This window comes from Sarcophilus harrisii, chromosome 3, assembly GCF_902635505.1.
Source record: "Sarcophilus harrisii chromosome 3, mSarHar1.11, whole genome shotgun sequence".
NCBI lineage: Eukaryota > Metazoa > Chordata > Mammalia > Dasyuromorphia > Dasyuridae > Sarcophilus > Sarcophilus harrisii.
In genome coordinates, this window is record NC_045428.1 from 52,506,805 (window position 1) to 52,532,334 (window position 25,530).

At 33.8% G+C, this 25,530-nt stretch overlaps 1 protein-coding gene across 1 annotated transcript in view; it reads left to right on the forward strand.

Moving 5' to 3' along the window:
* The window catches only part of PID1 (phosphotyrosine interaction domain containing 1), a 278,206-nt gene extending 275,125 nt beyond the window's left edge, over positions 1–3,081 (forward strand). Inside the window, exon 3 of the mRNA XM_012546515.3 lies at positions 888–3,081. Within this exon, the coding sequence (XP_012401969.1) occupies positions 888–1,364 (477 nt within the window). The 3' untranslated portion in view covers positions 1,365–3,081. The remainder of the gene's footprint in view (positions 1–887) is intronic.
* Positions 3,082–25,530: the final 22,449 nt, after the last annotated feature.

Here is a 25,530-nt window from a genome sequence, read left to right on the forward strand (position 1 = left end):
TGGAAATCAGCGGAGCTATCCAGGAGTGGAATACTTCAGGAGGTAATAGATTGTTAGTCTTCAAGTAAAGACTGAATACCTACCTATCTGAAGAGTTGTGGCTTTCTTATTCAGGTCTGACTTAGACTAAATGGTCTTTGCAGTTCCATCTTACTCTGAGATTCTGTGATTCCTTCTAATAGTTGTAAGTCTAGCTGTTTCTTTATGTTATTTAAGTTTTTACTGTTTTTTAGAACTGAGACCATAGTCCTTTAGGGCATAATGTAATGAGAGCCATTCTCCACTCTTGGGTGATTGCTATGTATGTATGGATAAAAGAATGTATATATATATATATATATATATATATATATATATATATATATGTACATATATATAATGTATGTATATATATGTACATAAGTATGTGTATATATACATGAATATATACATTAATCCTTACATAAAATCAAACACCTGAAATGAAATCAGTCTAGAAAATAACTTTAATAGAGATTTTTTTCTGGTGCTCTGTTCTTCTGCCTTCTTGTAAGTATTGATTGCTACGTGCTTCACAGAAAATTAAATTGATTTACATTCTGAATTTAAAGAAAAAATAAATAAAATTCATTAATAAAATGCCCCTCTAAACTGACAAAGAAACAGAGACTGTGTTCACTTCTAATTCAATTTGCTTTTAATAGGAATACAACAGTATTTACTAAGTAGGTTCTGTATGGCCAGAGATGGAAGCTATTTTGAATTCAGAGGATCTTTCTGGAACTCTACATCCCTAGTCTGAGCCTGATCTAATCAACTTATGTCTGTTTTAGGAATGTATTTAATTTAATAAAATAATATTTTTACACAATCTTTTTTCTCTTTTCCTCTCCATTGTTGTCTTCCAGGTAACATATCTGGGCAAAGTCTCGACAACAGGGATGCAATTTTTATCTGGCTGCACAGAAAAGCCAGTCATTGAGCTCTGGAAGAAGCATACACTGGCTAGAGAAGATGTCTTCCCGGCTAATGCTCTCCTGGAAATCCGGCCCTTCCAAGTCTGGCTTCATCACCTTGACCTGAAAGGAGAGGCTACCGTCCATATGGATACCTTTCAGGTGGCTCGCATTGCCTACTGTACTGCTGACCACAATGTAAGCCCAAACATCTTTGCCTGGGTCTACAGGGAGATCAATGATGACCTGTCCTACCAGATGGACTGCCATGCTGTAGAGTGCGAAAGCAAGCTAGAAGCCAAGAAGCTAGCTCATGCCATGATGGAAGCCTTCAAGAAGACGTTCCACAGCATGAAGAGTGATGGTCGGATCCATCGGAACAGCTCATCGGAAGAAGTCTCTCAGGAATTGGAATCTGATGATGGCTGAGGGCACTGGTCAGTGGTTCACCAAAGGCAGCCATGGCCTAGGGAATAAGAGTTGATAGATAAATAAGCAATGATTCAAATTGGGGATGAAAAGACTGCCAAATACTTGGCTGACCAAGCTTTTTAAAATCAAAAGAGCAATTCAGAACCTAAAGATATGCATCATTAAAGTAATTATGTTACATTGAAATCTGCTGCTGCTGTGAATGTGAGGAGGGGGGGAAAGAAAGCTTATTTTTCTGCTCATTCTCCCCCACCCAATTTCCCCTCTCCTCCTGGCCCCAGACTCCTCCATGCTGATTCTCTCCATCTTCTTGAAATATTCCACAGCTTATTGTTTATCAGGCTGCTTTTCTTCAGCTATTGGTTTCTTCCAATTTGCCTTATGAAACCCATCCAAAAGAATTTGTCAGTTGTTCCTGGGGTATTCATAGCAGCGGTGGGGGGGGGGAGGAGTTCTGATGCTGGCTCATACGCTCCTAGGGAAATGGAAAGGGTCCCAGGGTGACTCCCTATAATTCTTTCTCGTGGCATATTTCAAAACCTCTTGGCCATATGTAAACCACCAAGATAGATGTCCTTTGGCTTTAAGACTAACCACCTTGTCATTCCTCAGTTAATTCACAGTTCACAGCTGAAGATGATTTTATTTTACAAATATATCAAATGCTATCTTATTTTATTCACTTTTTCTATTTTCTTAGTGTACCTGCAGCTACTTATTTCACATACACACACACACATTCACCTTCCCATCATCACTAAAGTGATCATTTCTTAACACACTGCAGGGCACCCAAAGGGAACAAAAGAACAAATTAAACTCCCCCTCTCCCCCAAAAAATGCAATATGAAAAAGATTGCAGAATATATTTGCTCCATTTTCTGTGTATTTTCCTTCAGTCTTGATTTGTGTCTGGTTGGTAGTTTAATAATCCAATCCCAGAACTCCTCCTTAACCAGTCTCAGATCAGAATCAACAAGAGCATGGAAACCTTTTCTTCCCCTGTGAGAATCTGTCACTAAACCATTGCTTACAAATTGATCGTCGGTAGTTCTCTCTACCCATTCAGAGATACCTTGACCAAGTTATTTTAAAGGAAAATATATCTCTATCCTCTTAAAGATGAAAGTTCAAAGGGACCAGTGTTCAATGATTGTTCCTGCAGAGAAGCTCTCATTAAGAATGCCTGTAATTTTTCCATTCTGTGGATAGGATGATTCTTGAATTTCATAAGTGCAAAAAAGTCAATATGAATAAGATAAAAAAGGACTTGTTACAATAAATCCATTTAAGGCCAAGAGCAGATTCATAGTTTGCAGGTAATGCTGCTCCTTTATTAAAAAAAAAAAGAAAAAGAAGTTTGTTTTTAATCATGGTAATGTTAGGGGCACTAGGGCACCTTACAGAAGCCTTAAATGAAAGCTAATCAAATCCAGATAGCTCTATGTCTGTGTTTGGTATGTGTATACGTATGTCTGTGTGTGTGTGCGTGTGTGTGTATGTGTGCGCCTGTGCGTGCGTCCAGTGTTTAAAGCATGTAGAATAAGCATGGAGACATATTGCGGAGGACTTGCACCTCTTGAAAATATGCTTGTTGCTTTACAATGTATGTAAACTATTCTTTAGCATAAATGCATTCATACTTTAATAAAAAATATGTTTGAGTTAATAAAGCTCAATAGTTTTACACTCTTTTTGGTGTAAAATGCCAATTTTGGGATTGTGTATGAGTGATTTTTTTTCCCCTAAAAACAATGGTTCCATTTGCCAATGCTTAATACATCTTTCTGGACTCCTGCGATCCATGGGAAAAGGCTATGCTCCAATGGATGGACACAGAAATTCTACCCTATCCAAGCTTTACCATCCTGTGCAACTCTTGTTCATAAGATCCCCCTTAAATAAACTCATGGCAGGAATCTACTCAATGTACTGAGACATTCCTCATTTTATGTTACCATTGTGAGGCAATCCATGAAATACATAGGTTGTTCATTAATCATGTCTTATTCTTACCATGTGACCAACCCATCTTTTCCTTCCTTGTTTCCAATGTGTTATGGATTGCCATGGAGAAACAATATGGAAGATGTCATTAAAGAAATGTCTGTGCAAAGAAAAAAAAATTTGTAAATTCTTCATTTCTCATTAGCATAACAAAATAGCTTTTGTTCAGAATATATTGTGAAAAGTCTTTTTGATGAGATGGGATCTATGAACTTGTTATAAAAATATTTCAATAACAATTCCATTTAATTGATTTCCTTTGTTAACTCATGTATTTTATATTATGAATTTAAAAATATTATTCTGAGAATGGTTCCATAGGCTTCATGGCCTATGGGAGGAAAAAGGCGAAGAGATTCTATCTTGAAGAGATTCCTGAAATACTGAGAGTTTGAGGACCATATTTGTATACACCTAGTACAAAATAGGTCTGAAATCTTATCTTCCTGACTCCAAGATTGGCCTTCTGGATACAATACTATGCTGCCATTGACCCTGTTCTTTATAAATTCTGACTAATTTAAAGAAAGTTTATTTTTAGAGTCTTTTTGTGCAATCATTGACAGTTCAACCTTGAGTGATTTCTTCTGGGGGAATAAGTTTCATATTGTCTCATCTAAGAACAGGGTTTACAAGAGCCAAGCCACATCTGATCAGTCAGGGTAGATGAACTGGGGATCTTCATGGTCTGAGTGGTCCAATGAAACAACTGAACAAAAAGATCTAATGATCTGAGAAAATTATCTCTAGTCTAATGATTTAAGTCATAGAACATCATTTTTGTTGTTTGTAAAATCAATGGGATCACCTAGATGAATTAAAAGTCCCTTTCAGCTCTAAATCTCAATCCTAGGATCACATAATATGTCTCTATCCTTTTAAGCCTTATCTTTATATAGCAGTGCACATTTGACAAAGAACTTTAATAGATATCTTATTTAATATTATCAACAACACAGAGAATTATGGAGGGCCAGTAAAATTTATCCCTGTTTTAACAGATAAAGAGACAGGCACTAGTAATTTGGCCAAAAATACACCTCCAGGAAATAGCATAGCCTATAGTTGAACCCATATCATGGTTTAAATCTTGTGTGCTTTGCATCATATGCAGTTACAGCTAAGATGGGATTTTGTTTTTGATCTATCCACAATAAAACCCTATCTCTTATCACAGCTTAGTGTTTTTCAACATAGTGAAGTAATGTTTTATTTTACTCAGCCATTCTTATAAGATATTTCTTCACAGTCAAAAAGGCAATCTAAAATGGGAAAGAAAAAAGATCTTAGCCTGGGAAGGGCCCAAAAGTGTTATTTGGGCTTAAGCATGAAGAGACAGTTTGATTACTTTCTTCTACTGAACCTAAGAAATGGATGAGAAGACTATCTCCACTCAAAGAGAGTCAGATGTTTGACAAGCTTGAATCTTTAAAAAGTGTGTGAAAATGCCCTGTATAAATAGAATAATCATCGCTTTCAGTACAATTAGGCAAAAACTTATGAACATTACAAAGCATGGTTTGATTGTTGAATTACTTTTTGATTCTATAAATATATTTTTATTTAATTATTTTGCATTTTTTGCATTACTTAGGTTTCCCTTTTTTTCTCTCTTCCTATACTTTCAGAGAGTTGTTCCTTGTAACAATGACTTTTCAAAAGAGAAAGATGAGGGAAAAAATAGCAAAATTAACTAATCAAAAAATTGATATTTGACACATTGCTCCATACTGCCCTCATCCTCCCTGAAGAAAATGTGTGTGTAGAGAGGGTGGAAAGGTGTTTCCTCATACCGCTCTTTAGAGCTAAGTTAGTTATTTATAGGTAACATAATTTTTGGAAAAGAGAAAGTGAGCATGATATAGTATATACAGACCTGCTGGACAACCTGGGTTGGAGGTAACTTATTTCTGATAAATTCTGATGGACTGATACTGAGTAGGTTACTTAAATTGTGAATGGCCTAGGAAATTAAAAAAGTTGCGTATCTAGAGGAAGCTTCCTGATATGGAGTTTTTCTACAGACCTTCCCCATTCCCATCTCCATTTTAGTATTTATCTAGAGGATAAAAAGGTACATACAGCCTCAGGAGACACAGTGCTATTTAATCAGAGATCTCTGAGGGATTAACAATCTTGCAGATGTCTCTTGGTCAACCACCATCACTACTATCACCAATGACGAGTGTAAAGACATAGGGGCCCTTGACTTTCCAAAATGTGATGGGTGAAGTCTATGTAGAATATGATATGGAACTAGATCAGAACAGAAACTTTCAGGTGGGAGCAGAAGGTGCTATCAGGCACCAGTGATGAGTAAAATGAATTTGGTTCTAAACTTTCGGCACATAAGCCAAAACAGGAAATTGTTGGGTGATTTTATTTTTATTTCTCTTATGCCACAAACAATATATATCCATTCTCTTGGGTGCTATTTTTCTTGGGATTAGAAGTTAGGCAGCTATTTATTATATGTCATTGAGAATTAGAGCTGAAAAGGCTCTCTAACTCAAACACATCATTTGACTCATACAGTGAGTTGTTGCTTGTAAAATGCTTTCCTCACTGACTGGGTGAAGTAGGCAGTATAAATAACTTCTTGATTTTAGAGATGAAAGACAAACAGAAGTACAGTGATTTATCCAAGATTACACAGCATCAAGGCCAGGATTTCAATCAAAGTTTTGATAGAGTTATAACTAAGAATTTTAGAAAATGGGAAAATTTATTTGCAGAAGGGAGAAAATCATGTTAGAAAAGAAGTGGGTGGGTAACTTTTTATTATTCTCTGCCCAAAATTCTGCTGTCTCACACTTTCCTGAGGTCAATCTTACTTCCTACTTTTACACAGTCATAGATTGAATTAGATCTGTGAAATATAGTGATAGTCATCTCTGTACCACTATAGGAAGGAAGCGTGGACTTCTTAGAGGAAGCTTCTTGATATTGAGTCTAATGTTATTTCCATTATAACATAAAGTAATGAAGGTAAGAAAGAGAGGTATAGTGACTTGGCCAAGATCATGCAATGACTTAATTGAGCCTATTCCAAGTCCAAATACTGATAGCCTATGCAATACATAAAAATCTTAGGAATTTACAATCATTGTCTCCTGAAAGAAAAACTGGTGGTAGGTCAATGAAAACTTGAAATAGTTGACTTACTTTGGACTTTTTCCTTGATAAGATGGAATGAGGAATAATAATGATGATTTAAAACTTAGTGCTCATTAAATATTCTAAAAATAGTTCCTCTTATGGCCCCTAGAAACCCATACTGGCTCACCATAAAAGAAAGACAAATCTCACCCACAGGTATAATTTTAAGTGGGAAGCGTCCAAGATTGTAATGGTCCTCAGGACTACCATGATGCAGCTTGTTGGAATCGTTTCACATCAAAAGTCTATTTTGCATGAGAATTTGGGCTGCTCTTTAAAGTTCAACCAAATGGAGAGAAGCCAGCCAGTAATAACACAGGATAGGAGGATTTGAACATCAAGGATAGTAGCAGAATCCTTGACTCAGTAAAAGTATAGTAAAAATGTGGAAAGGCAAATTGTTTCAAGAGAACCCAAATGCTTCTATTAAGAATAATTACACACAAACCTGAGCTGGTAAAAATAAAAATCTTAAGATGGTACTTTGTGCTTTATTTGCCAAAGGAAACATACAAATTGGGATTTGTAGACTTTATTTCTTTTGGAATAGTTTAACAGGTCTCCTTCAGGTTTTACTAAGGCATCAAATACTGGTTATTCAAAAATAGTAAAGAGTTCTAGAAATGTAAGCCATGATTATTTTTTCTTTTTCATTCTAATGATCAGGACTGATAATCTAACTTTTCCACTTATTTTTTTCTAGAGGCCTAAAATACAAAAGTACTTCTGGAATATTATAAAGGAAGCTTTCCATTCATGAAAAAATCATAGAATTTGACATCTCTGTCCTAGCAGGAGCAAAGGTGACCTAGTCATAGAATAAGCTCATTTTTTTCATTATCAAAGAACCTTTGTCTTAAAATATATTTTAAAATAAAAAGGAGTGTTTTATTTATTTATCTATCTTCATGGAAGAGGCCTTATCACAAATTGAGTTTAAGTCCAGAATTTTGTAGAATAAACTGAGGGTGAGAAGATCACATGGGTAATTAATAAGTATCAGATTTGTCATTGTGGTTCAGTCATTTTAGTCATGCCCCATTCTTTGTGACCCCATTTGGAATTTTCTTGGTAAAGATGCTAGAGTGATTTGCCATTTTCTTCTCCAATTCATTTTACAGACAAGGAAACTGAGGCAAACAGGGTGAAGTGATTTACCAAGGAGTAAGTGTCTTGAGGACAGATTTGAACTCAGCAAGATGAGTGTTCTTGACTTCAGGACTGACATTCTGTCCCACACCACTGCCCTGATAAATGGCAGAAGCCACATTTAAGTCCATGTCCTCTGACTAAATTCTGTGTTCTTCTTTCTTCACAATTTATGAAATAAATGAGGACCATCGTCTTGGATCTAGTGCTGGCCTTTGAATGACCATAAGCTTGAGGAACTTGGAAAGGGCTATATTGTAAAAGCTTCCCTGTTCTCTAGTGGCAAAGCTGGATCTACAATATTAACACCCACGCATAAAATAGAGTTGATCTTTGGCCAAAGCTCACAATCATTTGCATGTGGAAAATTGGAATCTAGTCCCAGGAAACTTGGCTTGTCAGGTTCTGGATCGGAGCTAAGGAATATTACTGGACTGATTATGGTAGATTTTTAGACAAGTTGAAACCTATCAACAGTCTCCACTTGCACGTTGTTGTATCAAAAATGGAACAATATTCCTTTAAGTTCAGTGCTTATGGAAAAAAACAAACAGAAATTCAGGCATCCCCTCTACTTGGCAATTTTTCTGATGTCTATTTCTCTTTTGTTTTCATCTTTCACTTTTGCAGATCATAGCAATAAAATCTTATGATTTTGGATTCAATTCTAATTAGAAATTTGTGTTTACTCAAGACTTGAGTGGGTTGAAGTTTTATGAGAAGCAGCTTAACTATTGGACAGAGCACAAGATTTGGAGTTAGCGGGACTAGTGTTCAGATTCCACCCTGGATACTTACTACAGAAGCTGGAAGGGTAACCCTTCCTAAGTCATTGAACGTTTCACCCTCAGCTTCCTCCTCTGTATAATTAGCATGACAACACTTTTAAGAATTTACCTCTTCAAATTCCGCTTCCCTGAAAGCACAATATGAGTGTTATTATCATTGTTGTTTTTACTTTTTATCTTAGTAAATGAACAAGATGAGAGAGATGTTTACCTTCTTGAAAAGTTTATGCCTTCAAATCAGAGTTGTTTTCAAATATTCATTTACTTATGTTGATATAATTACAATGTAAGTAGATACTCCTATAGATGGCTACTTACCTCTTTTTTTAAGTAGAATCACTTTAAATTGATAATTGATTAATGAATTTCCAGTGTTATCTGGCCTTGAAAGTCCTACAGTTCTATTTCTTTGTTAAGTTTCCATGACTTAGACTGATCCTGTCCCCATTTAGTTCAAATTATGGCCATTTTATTGACAATATGATTAAACCTACTTTCTGCCTTCAGGTATGGAGCTATTAAAATAAATTAAATAATCAAAAATCTTTTCTATTCACTGAACATCAATCTTCTTTTTAGGACCATAAAAGACTATATCACATTAGGGGGTTCAGTGATTTGCCAAGGTCAGAGAGAAAATGAGAAGAGCAATAATACCCAAATCTTTCTTTCCTAAGTGTTCCATCCACTCTATCAGGCTGACACTTTAAATGAAGAGTCAAATATAGGAAGTTAAAGATTCAAATGCATATTGTGATTGGAAAAGGCTCATTGAGAAACATACTAGATGCTAACACTTGGATTTCTCTGCAAAGAATTTTCTGAGGGATAGGGACATATTCATATCTTTTATGCAATGGTCATTCTCTATATATGTTCACATAACCTGTGATATCAGTCCTAAGATAGGTTTTACATTAGCATTCATTAACAGTTCTTTTATTCTAATAATAATATTAATAGCTAACATTTTTGAAGCTCTCTATAATTCCAGAATACTTTATTAAGTATTTCATTTTATCCTCACAATAAACTCTCTTGAAATAAGTTCTGTTATTCCTTTCATTTTTCAGATGAGAGTAATCAAGGACACTGAGGTTAAGGGAACTTTCCCAAGATCACACAGTTAATGTGTCTGAAACAGACTTTGAATCCAGGTCTTCCTGATACCATCAATAAAGATCCATCCATTCCTTAGTAAATTTTGAGCATTTTATCCCCTCTCTTTTCTTTCTTTCATGACTTCCTATTTTCCTTCTTCCATATACTCCTATAATAAATAGGATGAGAGAAAGGAAATGAGACATTGCATTTTCAGAAGGTTCAAGGGCACACAGTCAGGACCACTAGAGATATGGTATACCTGCAGTTGCTGGGAAATTGGAAACTATTAGCTACAGCATCCTTGCCAGTGATGACATGACAACCTACAGCAAAGTGCCTAGGATACACAACAGACGCCTGACAATAAACTCTCTTCCCTGGTTTACTTTGGAAATTTTTATCAGCCCTTCCCACATATAGCCATTGTCAAAGCAATTATGGACATCATGGATTAGTAAAAGCCACAACCCCTGGACATGGCTTCTTCAAGATCAGCCCCCTGCTATTTGCATGGCTCTGGGTTATGTAGTAAATTTCTCTAGAAAATGTTTTATGGCAGGGTCCATGGCACTCTTCATTATCCCTTTATAAAGTAATGAGTTCATTGGATAAGATTAGTCAAGGCTATTTCCATTCATTTGTAGTGAGAGTATCTGGGTTAAAGTCTCAGCTTTGATGCTTACTGGCTGCATGAAATTAAGCAAACTTTTCTCAGCTGTCAAATGGAGTTGAATAAATCAATGGGTCTCAAACCTTTCTTCTAAGTATCTTTATATTTTTAAAAACTATTGGAGATCTGTACAAAGAGTTTTTGTTTATGTGGATTATATTTACAGATATATACCATATTAGAAATTAAAAAAAAACTATTTTAGAAATTGTAAACCCTCTGAAAGGGTTTCAGAGATCCTCAGGATTTTCTACACTTTGAGAACCACTGGAATAGAGATCCTGAAGGCTTCTTCTAGCTCTTAATCCAAGATCTTTATTCAGTGGATTAAAACAAAAACAATGGCATGCAGGTGTCTAATAGAAAAGTATAGCTACCACCTGATCTCTGGTTTTTTTTTAAAGACTATTAGACTTTGTTGTCATTTTATTGAAGATCCTCAAAATAATCTCAAAAGAAATGTGAGATTCCAGAATTCCCATAAAAATAAAGAATAGGCAAATCACAAGGATTTAAAGAGACTTTAAGTAAGAGGTAATACTATTTCATTTATTTATCAATTTAAGGTTTGCAAATAGTTTTACAAATATTAACTCATTTTACTATTATCTATTTACAAGTTCTACATATATTATCTCATTGAACATTTTAAAGCTATTGATTCAATTCCACATCCATGATTTCTTCATGTATTACATGTAAACTCATATATAGTGAGCATGTTTGAGTATTTTATGTCAGCATGAGTTACCTAAAACATATTAGCAACACAAGAGTGTGAGGAAAAAATACAGAAGGATAAAAATAGATAGCATCTCTGTGGAGCTTAAAGATTTGCAAATAACTAAGGAATGTAACATAACTAATGAACTAATGAATGCCAATTCATTAATTCATTTAAGCATCCAACAAACCAGGGAAATAGTTGCTATTATTATCCCCAATTTTACAGAACCCTGGTTCCAAATCTAGAATTTGATGCCCTGTGCCACCCAGCTGGCATCTTTCAACAGTTTCAATTTATGTTGATTCATGATCATGTCTTGAACCCATTCTCATCACTCTCCTAAATAGGACCATGGCTTCCAAGTTAAAAGGAAATCACAGTAAAACTGAAATGCTGATTGACATCAAGCCATATGGCTCCGCTGAAACACATTGTACAGCATCATTCTCTAATGATATTGAAATGTCACTTTAACATAAGAAGTCCAAATAAAACACTTAGGGAAAGATAAAACCAGAGAAAGATGAAAAATGAAAGCCTTGCACTTGAATTCAGAGGTCAACTTGAAGTGATAGACAAAGGAGAAAAATACTTTGATCTTCTTCAGGAAAACCATAGAGAATATAAAGTTATGAAAGGAAAGATGGTGGTTATCAATGTCAGGCATCTTAAAAGCAAAACTCAAGGACAAGAATCTATTGAAAACAATTAAAACAATTAACACCAACATGCAGGATAAATGTACATGTGGGGGACTGTAAAATGGACCACAAGATATCTTGAAAAAGATATCACAGGCCATCAAGCAAAACAAAAAGCTATAGACAGCTATAGAAAAAGAAACTAATCATTTCCTCATTTTAAAAAGATAAGAAAGAAAGAGGATTCATAGCTATTCTCAAAACATAAAATACACAGATTATAAACTTGTAGAAATACTTTTACAACTGCAAATCCTGACAAATATATGTTGAATGGAACCCAAAATGTAGGAGAGAACTCACAGGTTCCAATCCAAGGTTCTATACAAGAGGGAGGTCCAAAAGACTTTTAGAAAGCATCAAATAAATCCTTAGTGTCACACTCAAATAGAAACAGGGCTATCAAAACATAAATAAGAATTTCTGAGGACCACATATTGACTGAGAAGATCATATTAACATTATATTTCAGTACATTATTTTTATTTTGAATTTGTGTTTTATATACTACAATTTTTGTATTTTACATTTGTATTTTTGTATATTTTGTACTTTTTGTGTTTTAGCTTTGTATTTGTATTTTTGTAATTATTTTGTATTTTATATTTGTATTTTTTATTACCTTATATTTACTTATTTTGAATTTTAATGTGGTTCTGGCTTCATTCAAAAGTGTTGCTTAGGGAATATGGCCTGCAAGCTTGGTTGTTTGACACTTCTAAACTAAATTTCTAAATCATGTGAGTTTGTCATTCAGACCAGATCAGCCACCAGAAATTATAGATAATTTATTTTATAGTTTAATAGAGATTATGCAAAGAAGTAATAGAAACTGAGTAATTCATAAATATAGGTTTAAAAAATTCAGCATCTACCAAAGAAATGCCTAGCAAGATACAACTCAATGACTATCATAATACATCAGAAACTATATTTCATACACTAAGATAATAAATTTCCATTCTACAAATATGGACCTCCTTGAACATCCTTGAAAATTCAATAACCACCATATTAATAACAACAACAACCTGTATTGGATCTAAATTGTCATCACAGAATTTTTGTCTATTATCCCCATAGCTTAACATTTATCCGTAAAAATATTTTAAAAATAAATTTATGTCACCATAGCAGTTACTCATAATCTCCAAATGGAACAGAATGAAAAGTGTTCAAAATATCCATATGTAGTAGAAGAAGCCAAAATCATGTGGAAAGAATATGGGATTACATCTCTAACTCCATCATCTTGTCAGTTACCGGAGTTATCTCAAAGATGCTTTCAGTGAGCCACAGAAGAGAAGCTTATTTTTTTTATTTTTATAAAACATTTTTATCCAATTACTATTTATTTTATCCACCTGTGCAATAGTTTTTGGAATGTTAAATACAAGGTAACCCAAATATCTTAATACAGTTCAAAGCTAGTGCTTTGGGGTACCCTATTTAAAAGAAAGATAGAAGTTGACTCCTTGTCCCAGAACCATTTTTAATGAACTCCATTAATAGGGTGAGATAGTATGTAAAATTTCTAATTTTCTAATAAATGCATGTTGGTTATGATAGCTGACATTTTTATAATGTTAGGGAAGATACTTTTTTTCCAAACTTGTCTTATTTGAACCTTACAACACTGTGAAATATGTAGTAAAGAGTTTAGTATTCCTGTTTTGTAGAGAAGGAAACAGTCTCAACCAGGATCAGTGACCTGCCCCTGGTAATGCTAAGAACAAATGTTGGAGGACAGATTCAAATGCATGTTTTTCTGGCTCTGAGTCCAACTCTATCCCCACTACTTTGTTACTACAATGATACTCATTTTGTATTTCCATTATTTCTTTGGCTCTGGCTTAATATGATACCTGTGGTTCTCACTGTGAGCCTTCCTTGTAAACATAAGGTGATGAAATTGGCTCAGCAGCAGTAAACAGGGACCCTAAATTTTGTTTTATTTTTTCCCAGTGATGATCATGAACTTTTCATGAGTCAGCCATCTCTTCTTTAAGACTCCCTCTTAGTGGGTGGTAGATACTTACAAATAACTGGTCTAATGTGGTTTGATGTCTGTGACTGTGGATAAATATTTCTCTGAAATTGCATTGCATGGGGCATTGAGCCCATGATCCATGAAAAGACAAAACATTAAGATGCTAACTAAGAGCTCAAATTCAATACAGACACTTCCAAATTGAACATTTCATCTTGTGCATAACTGGAAATGCTTAGAAAAGGTGACTGTAGTATTTAGAGGAGACATTTCATTCAGGATGTTAGATTCTGAAAAGGCACTGCATAAGTAAACATAAAGTCATGTGGGAAAGAGAGTTTGTTAATGGCTGTGGTTCCATATGCAATGGGCTTCCTTTGATAATCCTGTGTATTATTGTAGTAGAACATATATTTTGCAGCATCTGAGTGGTGAAATCTCTCAATGCTTTTGTGCCTAAGTAACGTTAAAACCTATCTCAGACAGGCAGGGGGCCACAGGAATTATGGCCAGGTTGAGAAGAGTTATTTAAAATTATTTTCTAGACTGGCTACTCATTTATTTCTTTAAAAAATCAGACTTGGTAGTAGTCTAATTAAAAAAAAAAGTTTGCTCTCTTCAGATTGCTTCCCCCCCTCCAAATATGCTGCTGACAAGGGATCTTAAGGACTTTGTTGCCCCACTGAAACATTAATGATTTTTACTCTTGTCCTCAGATAAATTGTCTATAGTTATAATAATCCCCTTTCTATTTTTAGGCAAATTTAAGTGCCAGCACACTTTTTCTGATCTTTATTGATCAGAGAGAGCACATTTTAGCATATGGTATTGAGAAGTAAATATTCCAGGTCTTCTTCCTGACTCATTAAATTACTGTCAAAATCTCTCTGAGCTAGTCTGAACTTAGGTTTGTATAAGAGGTGCTCATTTCCTATACCACAAGGAAAAAATGATAAAGTTAGCTGTGTCACTCAATCAGGGTCAGAGTGCTTTGATGAGTCAAAATACAGGTTAATAAGAAGAAATGTCTAATACAGATTTTCAAATCAATCACTCAATAAGTATTTATTAAGTGCATGGGCAAGGCATTGTTCAAAGAATTAGAATACATTAACATCCATTTTATTAAAACTATGCTGATAAAAACTATAAAGTAAAAACTATATTCCATCCTATGTTAGAGATGGTTACCTTTAGACACAAATAAATATGTATGTGTGTATATCCACACACACATACACACACACACACACACACATATATGTGTGTGTGTATATATATATATATATATATATATATACTATTTTATTAGTTCTTTTTCTGGATGCAGGTAGTTTCTTTCTTCATATTTCTTCAATCATTAATTTTAGTATTTATAATAATTAAAATAACATTCATTTGAAGTCATTCTTAAAACAATATTGCTGGTAGTATATACAATGTTCTTTCAATTATACTCAATTACTTCATACAAGTTTTTCTATGTTCTTTTAAGATTATTAAGCTCAACATTTCTTCCATCACAATCATATATCAATCACAACTTGTTTAGTCATTCTCCAATTGATACACATCCCCAAAATTTCTTTGCCACTACAAAGAGAATTATTATAAATAGTTTAGAACATATAGGTTCAGAATAATAATGCCTCTTCTGCAAGGTTTGGCACTTCAAATAGTACATTGTTGTTAACCCTCTTCCTTCTCCAAGAAGAATAATGCTTCAAAAACTTCATTCGACTTTAGGAGCTCAGTATTAGAATATGCAAGTCCAAGAACTCTCAAACTTGCAATTGTCCAAATGCTGCATAGGGATTCTGTCTTCTCTGGCTTAGAAGACGAAATTCTGGGATCACACTCCTTAAAGTATTCAAGAATTGTACTTATTCTCTTAATAAGGTACAAATGGACATGTCTATATTATCTAGGAGATGTATGCTCATCAAATTTAACCAGCATGACCTCACATGAAAAATGTCACCTCTTACAAGAAGAAAATAATAAGACAAACAGGAATGTAACAATAAGAATGATCTCCACATCACAAAAAATGGGAAGATAAAAGAGAATAGATATTTGGAAAGGGATAGATAATACTACCCTGGAGAGGAATGAGAGCATGGAGAGACATAGTCAGGGGAAGTGGGATTTTCATCTTGGCAGATGGTGAATCTAAACACAGGAATTCAATTGCTAGTCCAATGACAGAGGAAGTGTCAGTGAACTGAAGTACTCATTTAATTAAAATAGTAATGCAAGGATTGATGGCAAATGTGGGCAGTGAGATTGAATGATTAAGGAAGCAGTTGGAAACTGTTGGCAAGGTGAGATAAGAGGTGAGGAGATGAGATGGTGTTTACCCAATGCTTCTGTTCCATTCGGTGTGGAAGGAGGAATGAAGTAAAAAAGGGATTTTCACAGACGTTTGAGATAGCTAGAAAGGTCCTGTGGTTAAAAAGGCCTCTAATCCTGAGAAGAAGAAATCAGAAATTTTAGCAATGATAATAGACAAAGCTGAATGCAAATGAGGCATCAGCAAGAAAAATTAACATGCAGAAATAGCTATATAGAGTATAAATGGGTCTTACAGCACAGTAACCAAGTTTTTAAAGAGAAAATTAAATGAAGTGAAAAAGGAAGTTCAATAGATAAATAACTGGGAGACCAGCACAGAATGTTACATAGACAAAAGATAAATAACAAAGAAGCTGCAGACTTAAATAGAATGCTGACAAAAAAGTGGATCTGATAGCTTTTTGAAGATAATTGAATAGGAACGTGGGGAATTTATTTTATACTCAAATTCATGGAACATTGCAATAATTGATCATGATTTAAACAATAAAAACATAAATTCAGATAGGCAATGATTTCAAATGTATCATGCAGTAAAATAACAATTAATTGGGAAAATATGAGCAAAAGATGAAGGCCGGTATAACTAGAAACCCAATAATGCATTGTTAAATATTTTTTGGCTCAAAAATTAAGTTCCAAGAATACTTTAAGTAATCATATTAAAGACAATGATAATATAAGTGCAACTGTGTTGAAATTTATTGGATTCAACTAAAATAGGAAATGTTATAATTACTGCTTAGATTAGCAAGAAGGTAAAAGAGAAGATTAAAAAGTTAGATTTGTTGACAAAACAATAAGAATTTTAAAATTAATATACCTGGACCAAGTACACTATAAGAACTCATCATAATTAAATAGAAAAAAATGAAGTTGAATCTGGAGAATGAGCAAATTAACCAATACATTTAAGAGCTGTTTTTAAATAACCAATAAAATTGGTAAAGTATTATCAAAGTTAGTGAGAAAGGACAGACAAACTAAATTACCAAAATAAAAAATATAAGCCAGTAAAGATGATCATGAGTGAGGGTAAAATGATCATATTCTTATATAAAGGTATATGAAAAGAAAACTGAGACTATAAAAGAAATAGATGAGTGTTAACAGAAACATAGGGAATATAAGCAACATTTGTGATTTCATTGATATAGATAACTCACTGTGAGGAAACACTAATTACCAATGCAATTTAGCACCTTTGTCACAATTTAAATACTGTGATGACTAGATAAGTTGTACTTTCCTACAGTCATATAATTAGTACTTATCTAAAGTAGCTCTCAAACCCAGATATCTCTGGTTCTTTTTCTCTCTGTTATCTCTCTGACAAAAATATATGTTAGCAAACTTGACAAGAAAAAGGTAACCTATATAAAGCAATATCATAAAAAGACATTGTATAAGCTCTTAGTGACTTCCCATCTTTAAAAATACCATTTCTAGATGGATTAGCAAATGACTTTTAACAAATTTTTAAAGAAAAAACCCTAAGCTATATATGTATGCATATATATATATATATGATGCTGTTTCATGAGACAAACATGTTCTCAGGCCATATTTGGCTAGAAAATAGTAAGTAAAGAAAAACAAAACTTCAGTAGCTATTAATTTATATTTATGCAAAAATTATAAATAGAAGAGTGGAAAATAGAATTCTGACATGTTTTATAAATTTACCATTAAAATAGAGTTGGATTCTTACCAGAATACAATGATAGATCAATATTTAGAGAATAATATTTTATGTAGACTTTGTTCAACATAAACTTTTGGGATGGATTAGAGAATTTTGAACACAAAATTTGCATGATTATATTTTATTTTTTAATAATAACTTTGCAAAGATAGTTTTCAACATTCACCCTAGCGAAACCCTGTATTCAAAAATTTTCTCCCTTCCTTCTTTCTATTACCTCCATTAGATAGCAAGTAATAAAATATATGTTAAACATATGCATTTTTTGTACATATTTCCACAATTATCATGCTGCACAAGAAAAATCAGATCAAAAAGGAAAAAAAATGAGAAAGAAAAAAATCAAGCAAACAACAAAAAAGGTGAAAATAGTATGCTGCGATCCACATTCAGTCCCCACAGTCCTCTCTCTGCATGCAGATGGCTCTTTCCATCACAAGACCATTGGAACTGTTCTGAATCACTTCATTATTGAAAAGAGCCATATCCCACAGAATTGATCATTACATATTCTTCCTATTGCTCTCTAAAATGTTCTTTTGGTTCTACTCACTTCACTAGGCATCAGCTCATGTAAGTCTTTCCAGGCCTCCCTGAAATCATCCTGTCGCTCGTTTCTTACAGAACAATAATGTTCCATAACATTCCTATATCAAAACTCATTCAGCCATTCTCCAACTGATGGGCATTCACTCAATTTCCAGTTTCTGGCCACTACAAAAAGGGCTGCCACAAACATTTTGTCACATGTGTGTCCTTTTTCCTTTTTATGCTCTTGTGAAGATATACTCAGTAGAGCCACTGCTGGATTAAAAGGTATGCACAGTTTGATAGCCCTTTCGGCATAGCTCTAAATTGCTCTCCAGAATGGCTGCATCAGTTCACAACTCCACTAACTAGTACTAGTACTAGTGTCCCACTTTTCCCATATCACCTCCAACATTTATAATTATATTTTCCTGTTATTTTAACCAATCTGAGAGGTGTGTAATGGTACCTCAAAGCTACCTTAATTTGTGTTTCTCTGATCAACAATGACTTAAAACACTTTTTCATATGACTAGAAATGGCTTTAATTTCTTTCTGAAAATTGTCTGTTCATATCCTTTGACCATTTATCATCTGGAGAATGATTTGTATTCTTATAAATTTGAATCAATTCACTATATATTTTAGAGATGAGATCTTTATCAGAACCCTTGGATGTAAAATTTTCACCTGCTTCCCCTTTAATCTTGTTTTATTGGTTTTGTTTGTACAAAACTTTTTTAATTTAATATAATAAAAATTATCCACTTTGCATTTCATAATGTTCTCCAGTTCTTCTTTGGCCATAAATCCTGTCATCCTCCACATATCTGAGAGTTAGACTATCCCTTGTTTTCCTTATTTGCTTATATAGTATCACATTTATGTTTAAATCATGAAACCATTTCTACCGTACCCCAGTATATAAGCTTTACGTGTTGGTCAATGCTTCATTTTAGCCATGCTACTTTCCAATTTTCCTAGGAATTTTTGTCAGATAGTGAGTTCTTATCACAGAAGCTAGAGTCTTTGGGCTTGACAAACACTAAATTACTATAGTCACTAATTAATGTGTCTTGTGAACTTAACCTATTCCAATAATCAACTACTTGATTTGTTTTAGCTAGTACCAAAAGGTTTTGATGACTGCTGTTTTATAATAAAATTTTAGATCTGGCACAGTTAGGCTACCTTTGTTTGCATTTTGTTATTAATTGCCTTGGAATTCTTGACCTTCTTTTTCTTCCAGATGAATTCTGTTATTATTTTTTCTAGCTCTGTAAAATAATTTCTTGGCAATTTGATAAGTATATCACTGAATAAGTTGATTAATTTAGTTAGAATTGTCATTTTTATTATATTATCTCTGCCTACCCATAAGCACTTGATATTCTTCCAATTGTCTAGATCTAACTTTATTTTGTGGAAACTGTTTTGTAATTGTGTCCAAATACTTCCTGACTTTGTCTCAGCAGATAGATTTTATATTATCTACAATTATTTTAAATGGAATTTTTCTTTGCATCTCTTGCTGCTGGATTTTTTGGTAGCATACAGAAATGCTGATGATTTATGCAGATTTATTTTGTATCCTGCCAACTTTGCTAAAATTGTTAATTTTTTCTAGTACTTTCTAGTACCCAACGGTGATATCAGGCAACCTTGTTTCATCCCTTTTAATGTCTGGACTAGCTCCCTGGAGGGCCTCAGGATCAGTCAGAGTCAGCATTGCTCACCGTTCCTGGTCTTTAGGGGGAGAAGTGAAGGAGGCAGGCAAGCTACCACATGTCTTGCCAAAGATGTGTCCACAATTCTGGAGTCTGGAGTCTCCAGCTTCTCTCCTCCTCCTGTAGCCAAGTGACTACTTGAAGTTGGAATGGATGAATTCACTGGAGAAGAGGGTATGAGAACCGAGGACAGAATAAAGTTATTGTTACAAATTAGGGAAGAGGGAGGCAGCTAGGTGGTGCAGTGGATAGAGCATCAGCCCTGAAGTCAGGAGGATCTGAGTTCAAATCTGTCCTCAGACACTTCCTAGCTGTGTGATCCTGGGCAAGTCACTTAACTCCAATTGCCTCAGCAAAAAAAAAATAGGGAAGAGGGATTGGTTGTTGGAAGAAGGATCAGCAAAGGAATAGGAGAAAAGCAGCAAAAAGCAGTTGCTGTTCTCAAGGAGTTTGTTTACATTATAGTGGGAAAGACTCCATTTATCTAAAGAGGGTCATGAAAGACAATTCAACTGTATGAAATTGAAAAATAGAAGACTTGTTGTTTAGTATTGGTTCTGCTTCTGGTTCATACTACTTGTATGATCTTGGGTAGATTGGTTAACCTTTAAATACTTCAATAAACTCTCCAAGACAAGACTTTGATGAAATAGTATTATTGTCAGGTACCCACTATACAGTTAGAATCATGTCTGGTCAATAAACTAAAACCACCAGCCTTAATGTGAATTAATTTCTCCAATTCTTTGTGTAAACTTTTAAATCCTGGATTTTGACTAAATTTCAATATCTTCTCTGATTTCCTCCAACCTCCTTCTTTTAATGCCTCCATCAATTTCTTTCTTCTTCTTCTTACTATTGATTTTAAATTCAATATAAAATAAGAAAAGTAAATGACCATTTCTATGTACATAGCAGAACACAGGAGAAGATTCAATATAAAATAAATTTCCATTTCAAGAAAACCTATTTTATAAACACTATTGTTTTCAAAGCTAACTAGCTTTTCTTTGCTTCTTCCTAGGTTTTCTTTTGTACTCTGCTGTGCACTTTTTGTTTGATTTGTTTCTCCTCCTCCTCTTCCCCCTAAAAGAAGGCTACAATTAGACATGGATATAGATAGATTAGATAGAAAGATAGCTATACACATGTACATAAATATATGTAAATATTTGTATAGATATATAGATATAGATATGTGTTTGCAAATCCAAACTAAGTATATTTCTACTGCATCAATCAATTTCTAAAGAACTGTCCCCAGTACTAGATTCTGCTTCTCTAAAAAGTTCACAATTCCTTTCTTCATTCCCTTCTCCCTACATTGATGGCTCTATCATATGTCTGGGTTGCTTTTGTTTTCTCCTTCATCAAACAGAAGATTAATTCTTGGAAGAGCAACTTTTCAGGCTTCGATTTTTATCCTTAGGCATGCCCAACCTTGATCTTATTTGTTACTTTGCCTGGCAAGCAGAGCTAGTTGATAACTCTGAAGAACTAAAAGTTGTACTTCCTTTAACTAACTACACTGTCTTACTTAGTTTTTCAACTCTGTAAGCTTCTTGTGAAGAAAATGTTGATTATTCTAGTGAGAACTCTTCATAATAGAAACAATATGGTGACAAGTTTTCAGTAACAGCTGGTTATATACAAAGCCCATTTCCCCCCTGGAAATTGAGCCATCTGGGAGAAAACAATTTGTGGAAATGTATGTCACTTTGATTGTGTTCTTTTAGGATAATGGGAAAGGTAACTGCATTGCTTAGTGTCAATTTGCTTAGGCAAAGGGAATGGAGTATAATTTGGACTAAACAGAACTGGGGAACCTTTGGTTAAACTTCAGGGCTATCACTTTTTAAATATCAAAGCAAAAAAAAAAATCTAAGAACAAATGGATTGGAAAGATTAAGAACAAAAGAACTAACTGGCTTTACATTGTAAAGAAGAGCCAAATAGAATACTGCACTTCTGCAGATAAGAAGCAAAAGCATTTTTGTGATATTCTTTGCAAATAAAGATAATTTTACTGACATATATAGTTATAAAACTTTAAGATTTAGATCAAGAAGAGACCTCAGAGATCATCTAATCTTAGATTGTGGATATTATGTTCTAGAGTTGTACAATGGCTTGCCCATTGGTCATGCGAGGAAATGAACTTTAACCCATTGACTTTATACTTATTGCTCTTTTGCCTACATTCTTAGAAAATCAGAGAAGGTTTTACTTCCTCTAGTTTTACTACCCCTAGTGATGATAATTTGATAAATTGAGACATGCAGCTTCTCCTACATGCCTCACTCCAAAATAAACTTTGGTTCATATAGGTGAGACAAGATTAATGGCATTGCCTCTAGAAACAGAAATCTTCTCCTTCTGAATTGTCTTATATGGAAAGAAACTTTACTGGCTTACATGAGGAAAGCCTCATAGTGAGCTTAGCGCAATTAACTCTTTTTTAAATAATAGCTTTTTATTTTCAAAGTATAGGGGTATTTTACAATCTGGGCGATCTATATTTTTGTAAGTATTCAACCATTTCACTTAGATTATCATATACATTGGCATAAAGTTGGGGAAAATATCTCCTAATTATTGCTTTAATTTTCTTTTCATTGGTAGAAAGTTCACTCTTTTTATTTATGATACTAGCCATTTGATTTTCTTTTCTTTTTTAAAATCAAATTAGCTTCAAGTTTTGTTGGGTTTTTCATAGTTTTGTTTTTTTAATTCAATAGGTTTCTTACTTTCAGGTTTATTAATGACCCTTTTTATTTTCATAATTTTCTATTTAATTGTTTTTTTAAAATTTGTTTTATTTCTAGCTTTTTTAGTTGCATGCCCAATCATTGATCTTCTCTTTCTCTATTTTATTCAAGTAAGCATCTAGAGATATAGTATTTCCCCTAAGAACTGCTTTGGCTTCATCTCCTACATTTTGGTAAGTTGTTATTCTCTTGGATGAAATTATCAGTTGTGTCTATGATTTGTTCTTTTATTCACTCATTCTTTAGCATTAGATTATTTAGTTTCCAGTTAATTTTTGGTCTATTTTTCTTTGGTCCTTTATTATATGTAATTTTTATTGTATCATGATCTAAAAAAGATTCATTTGCTATTTTTGTCTTTTTTGCATTTGATTTTGAAGTTTTTAATGTCGTAATATATGGTAAATTTTGTGTAGGTTCCATGTACTACCAAGAAAAAAAGCATATTCCTTTCTGTCCCCATCCAATTTTCTCCAAAGGTGAATAATACCTAAATTTCTAAAATTGTATTTACTTCCTTAACTTCTTTCTTGCTTATTTTGTTATTTGATTTATTTAGTTCTAATACAGCATGGTTAAGATCCTCCATGAGTATAGTTTTGATGTCTATTTCCTTTTGAAACTCTCTTAACTTCTCTAGGACAGGTGCACATATGTTTAGTGTTGATATTATTTCTTTATCTGTGGTACCTTTTAGCAAAATGCAGTTTTCATTCTTATTTCTTTTAATTAGATCTATTTTGCTTTTGCTTGATATGAGATCAGGATTGCTATCCTTGCTTTAAAAAAGAAAAATTCAGCTAAAGCATAATAGATTCTCCTCCATCCTTTTACCTTTACTTTACGTGTATCATTTTGCTTTCAATATGTTTCTTGTAAACATATTGTAGGATTCTGACTTTTAATTCAATCTGGTATTCTCTTCCATTTTAAGGGAGGGTTCATCCCATTCACATTCACAATTAAAATTAAAATTACTAATTCTCTATTTTTCACATCTTACTTTTTTTAAGTTACATTTTTCCCCTTTTCCCCCTTTCCCTCCTTCCTAGTGTTATGCTTCTGATCACCACCTCCCTTGATCTGCCTTCCCCTTTTGCAGTCCTTTTCCATTTTCTTATCCCTTTGCCCTTCTATTAGCTTCCCTCTTTGCTTTCTCTTTTCCTCACCTACTTGCCTATAAGGTGAGACAAGTTTCTCTTTCAAACTAAATATATATGTCATTCTCTCTTTGAGCCAAATCTGATGAGATTAAGGTTCCCACAATGCTCATTTCCCTCCTTTATTTCCCTCAATTATAATAAGTCTTTTTTGCCTCTTCATGTGATGAAATTTATCCCATTTCACCTCCCCTTACCCTTTCTTTCAGTACAATCCTTTTTCCTTCCCAGTTTCTTTTTTTATATCATTACAGTGAAGTCAAATTATACTTAGGCCACCTAAGTATACACCTAACAAAGATTCAATTCTCAAGAGTTAAACATATTATATTCACATAGAGTGATATAAATATTTTAATCTTTAACAACAGGTTTTTTCTTCCCTTTTTACTTGTTTATGTTTCTCTTGAGTTCAATATTTGAAGATCAAATATTCTGTTCAGATCTAGCCTTTTCATCAAAAATAAATGAAAATCCCCTATTTCATTGAATGTTCATCTTTTCTCCCTGAAAGATAATACTTAATTTTGCTGAATAGTTGATTCTTGGATACAGTCCAAGCTCCTCTGCCTTTTGGAATATCATATTCCAGGCCCTTCCATTCTTTAATGTGGTAAGTTCTGAGTAATTGTGATCATGGCACCTCAATATTTGAATTGTTTCTTTCTGGATGCTTGTGGTATGTTCTTCTTGATCTGATAATTCTGAAATTTAGCTATGATGTTCCTTGGAATTTTTATTCCGGGGTCTCTTTGAGGAGGTGATTGGTGGATTCTTTCAATGGCTATTTTGCCCTCTGACTCTAGGACATTAGGGCAAAATAAATAAATCAAGGAAAGGGGGACCTTGATTTATTGAAAGATATTGTCTAGGCTTTTTTTTAATCATGACTTTCAGCTAGTCCAATAATTCTTACATTGTCTCTCTTGGATCTATTTTTTCCAGGTCAATTATTTTCCAATGAGGTATTTTATGTTTTTGTTTATTTTCTCCCATTTTTTAGTTTTGTTTGACTGATTCTTGATGTCTCATTGAGTCATTCACTTCTATTTGCTCAATTCTAATGCTTAGTGAATAATTTTCTTCAGTTGGCCTTTTAATCTCCCTCTACATTTGGCCAATTAAACTTTTAAATGAATTATTTTGTTCATCAGATTTTTTTTTCCATTTTACAAATTATGTTTTTTTCAAGGAGTTGTTTCCTTTTTCCATTACACCAAAACTATTTTTAAAGAGTCATTTTCTTCAGATAATTTTTGTGTTTTTCCAGAACTCTCATTTCCCATAATCAGAGCTCTTTTCACTTTTTTGCTTTCTTTGGCTCCCTTCTCATGCTGGATGAATAAGGCCAAATCCCACTTGTTATGCTTGGATTCAGGGGCTCACTATTTGCTTTCTGTAATTATGTTGGAGGTTTCACAGCTAGTCTGCTGATCCACTAACTTCTGAACTTACTATAGAGTAGCAAATGCTGCTGTAATTTGACTAAGAATCTCCCACTAGATTCCCACTGTATTTGGAGGTCACTCTGCCCTGGGTTTCACTGCACTGGACCTTCCCCAGGCTCCAAACAATTCCTGCCCAGCTGAGATAGATCTTTTCTGAAGTTCTTCAAAAATAACTTC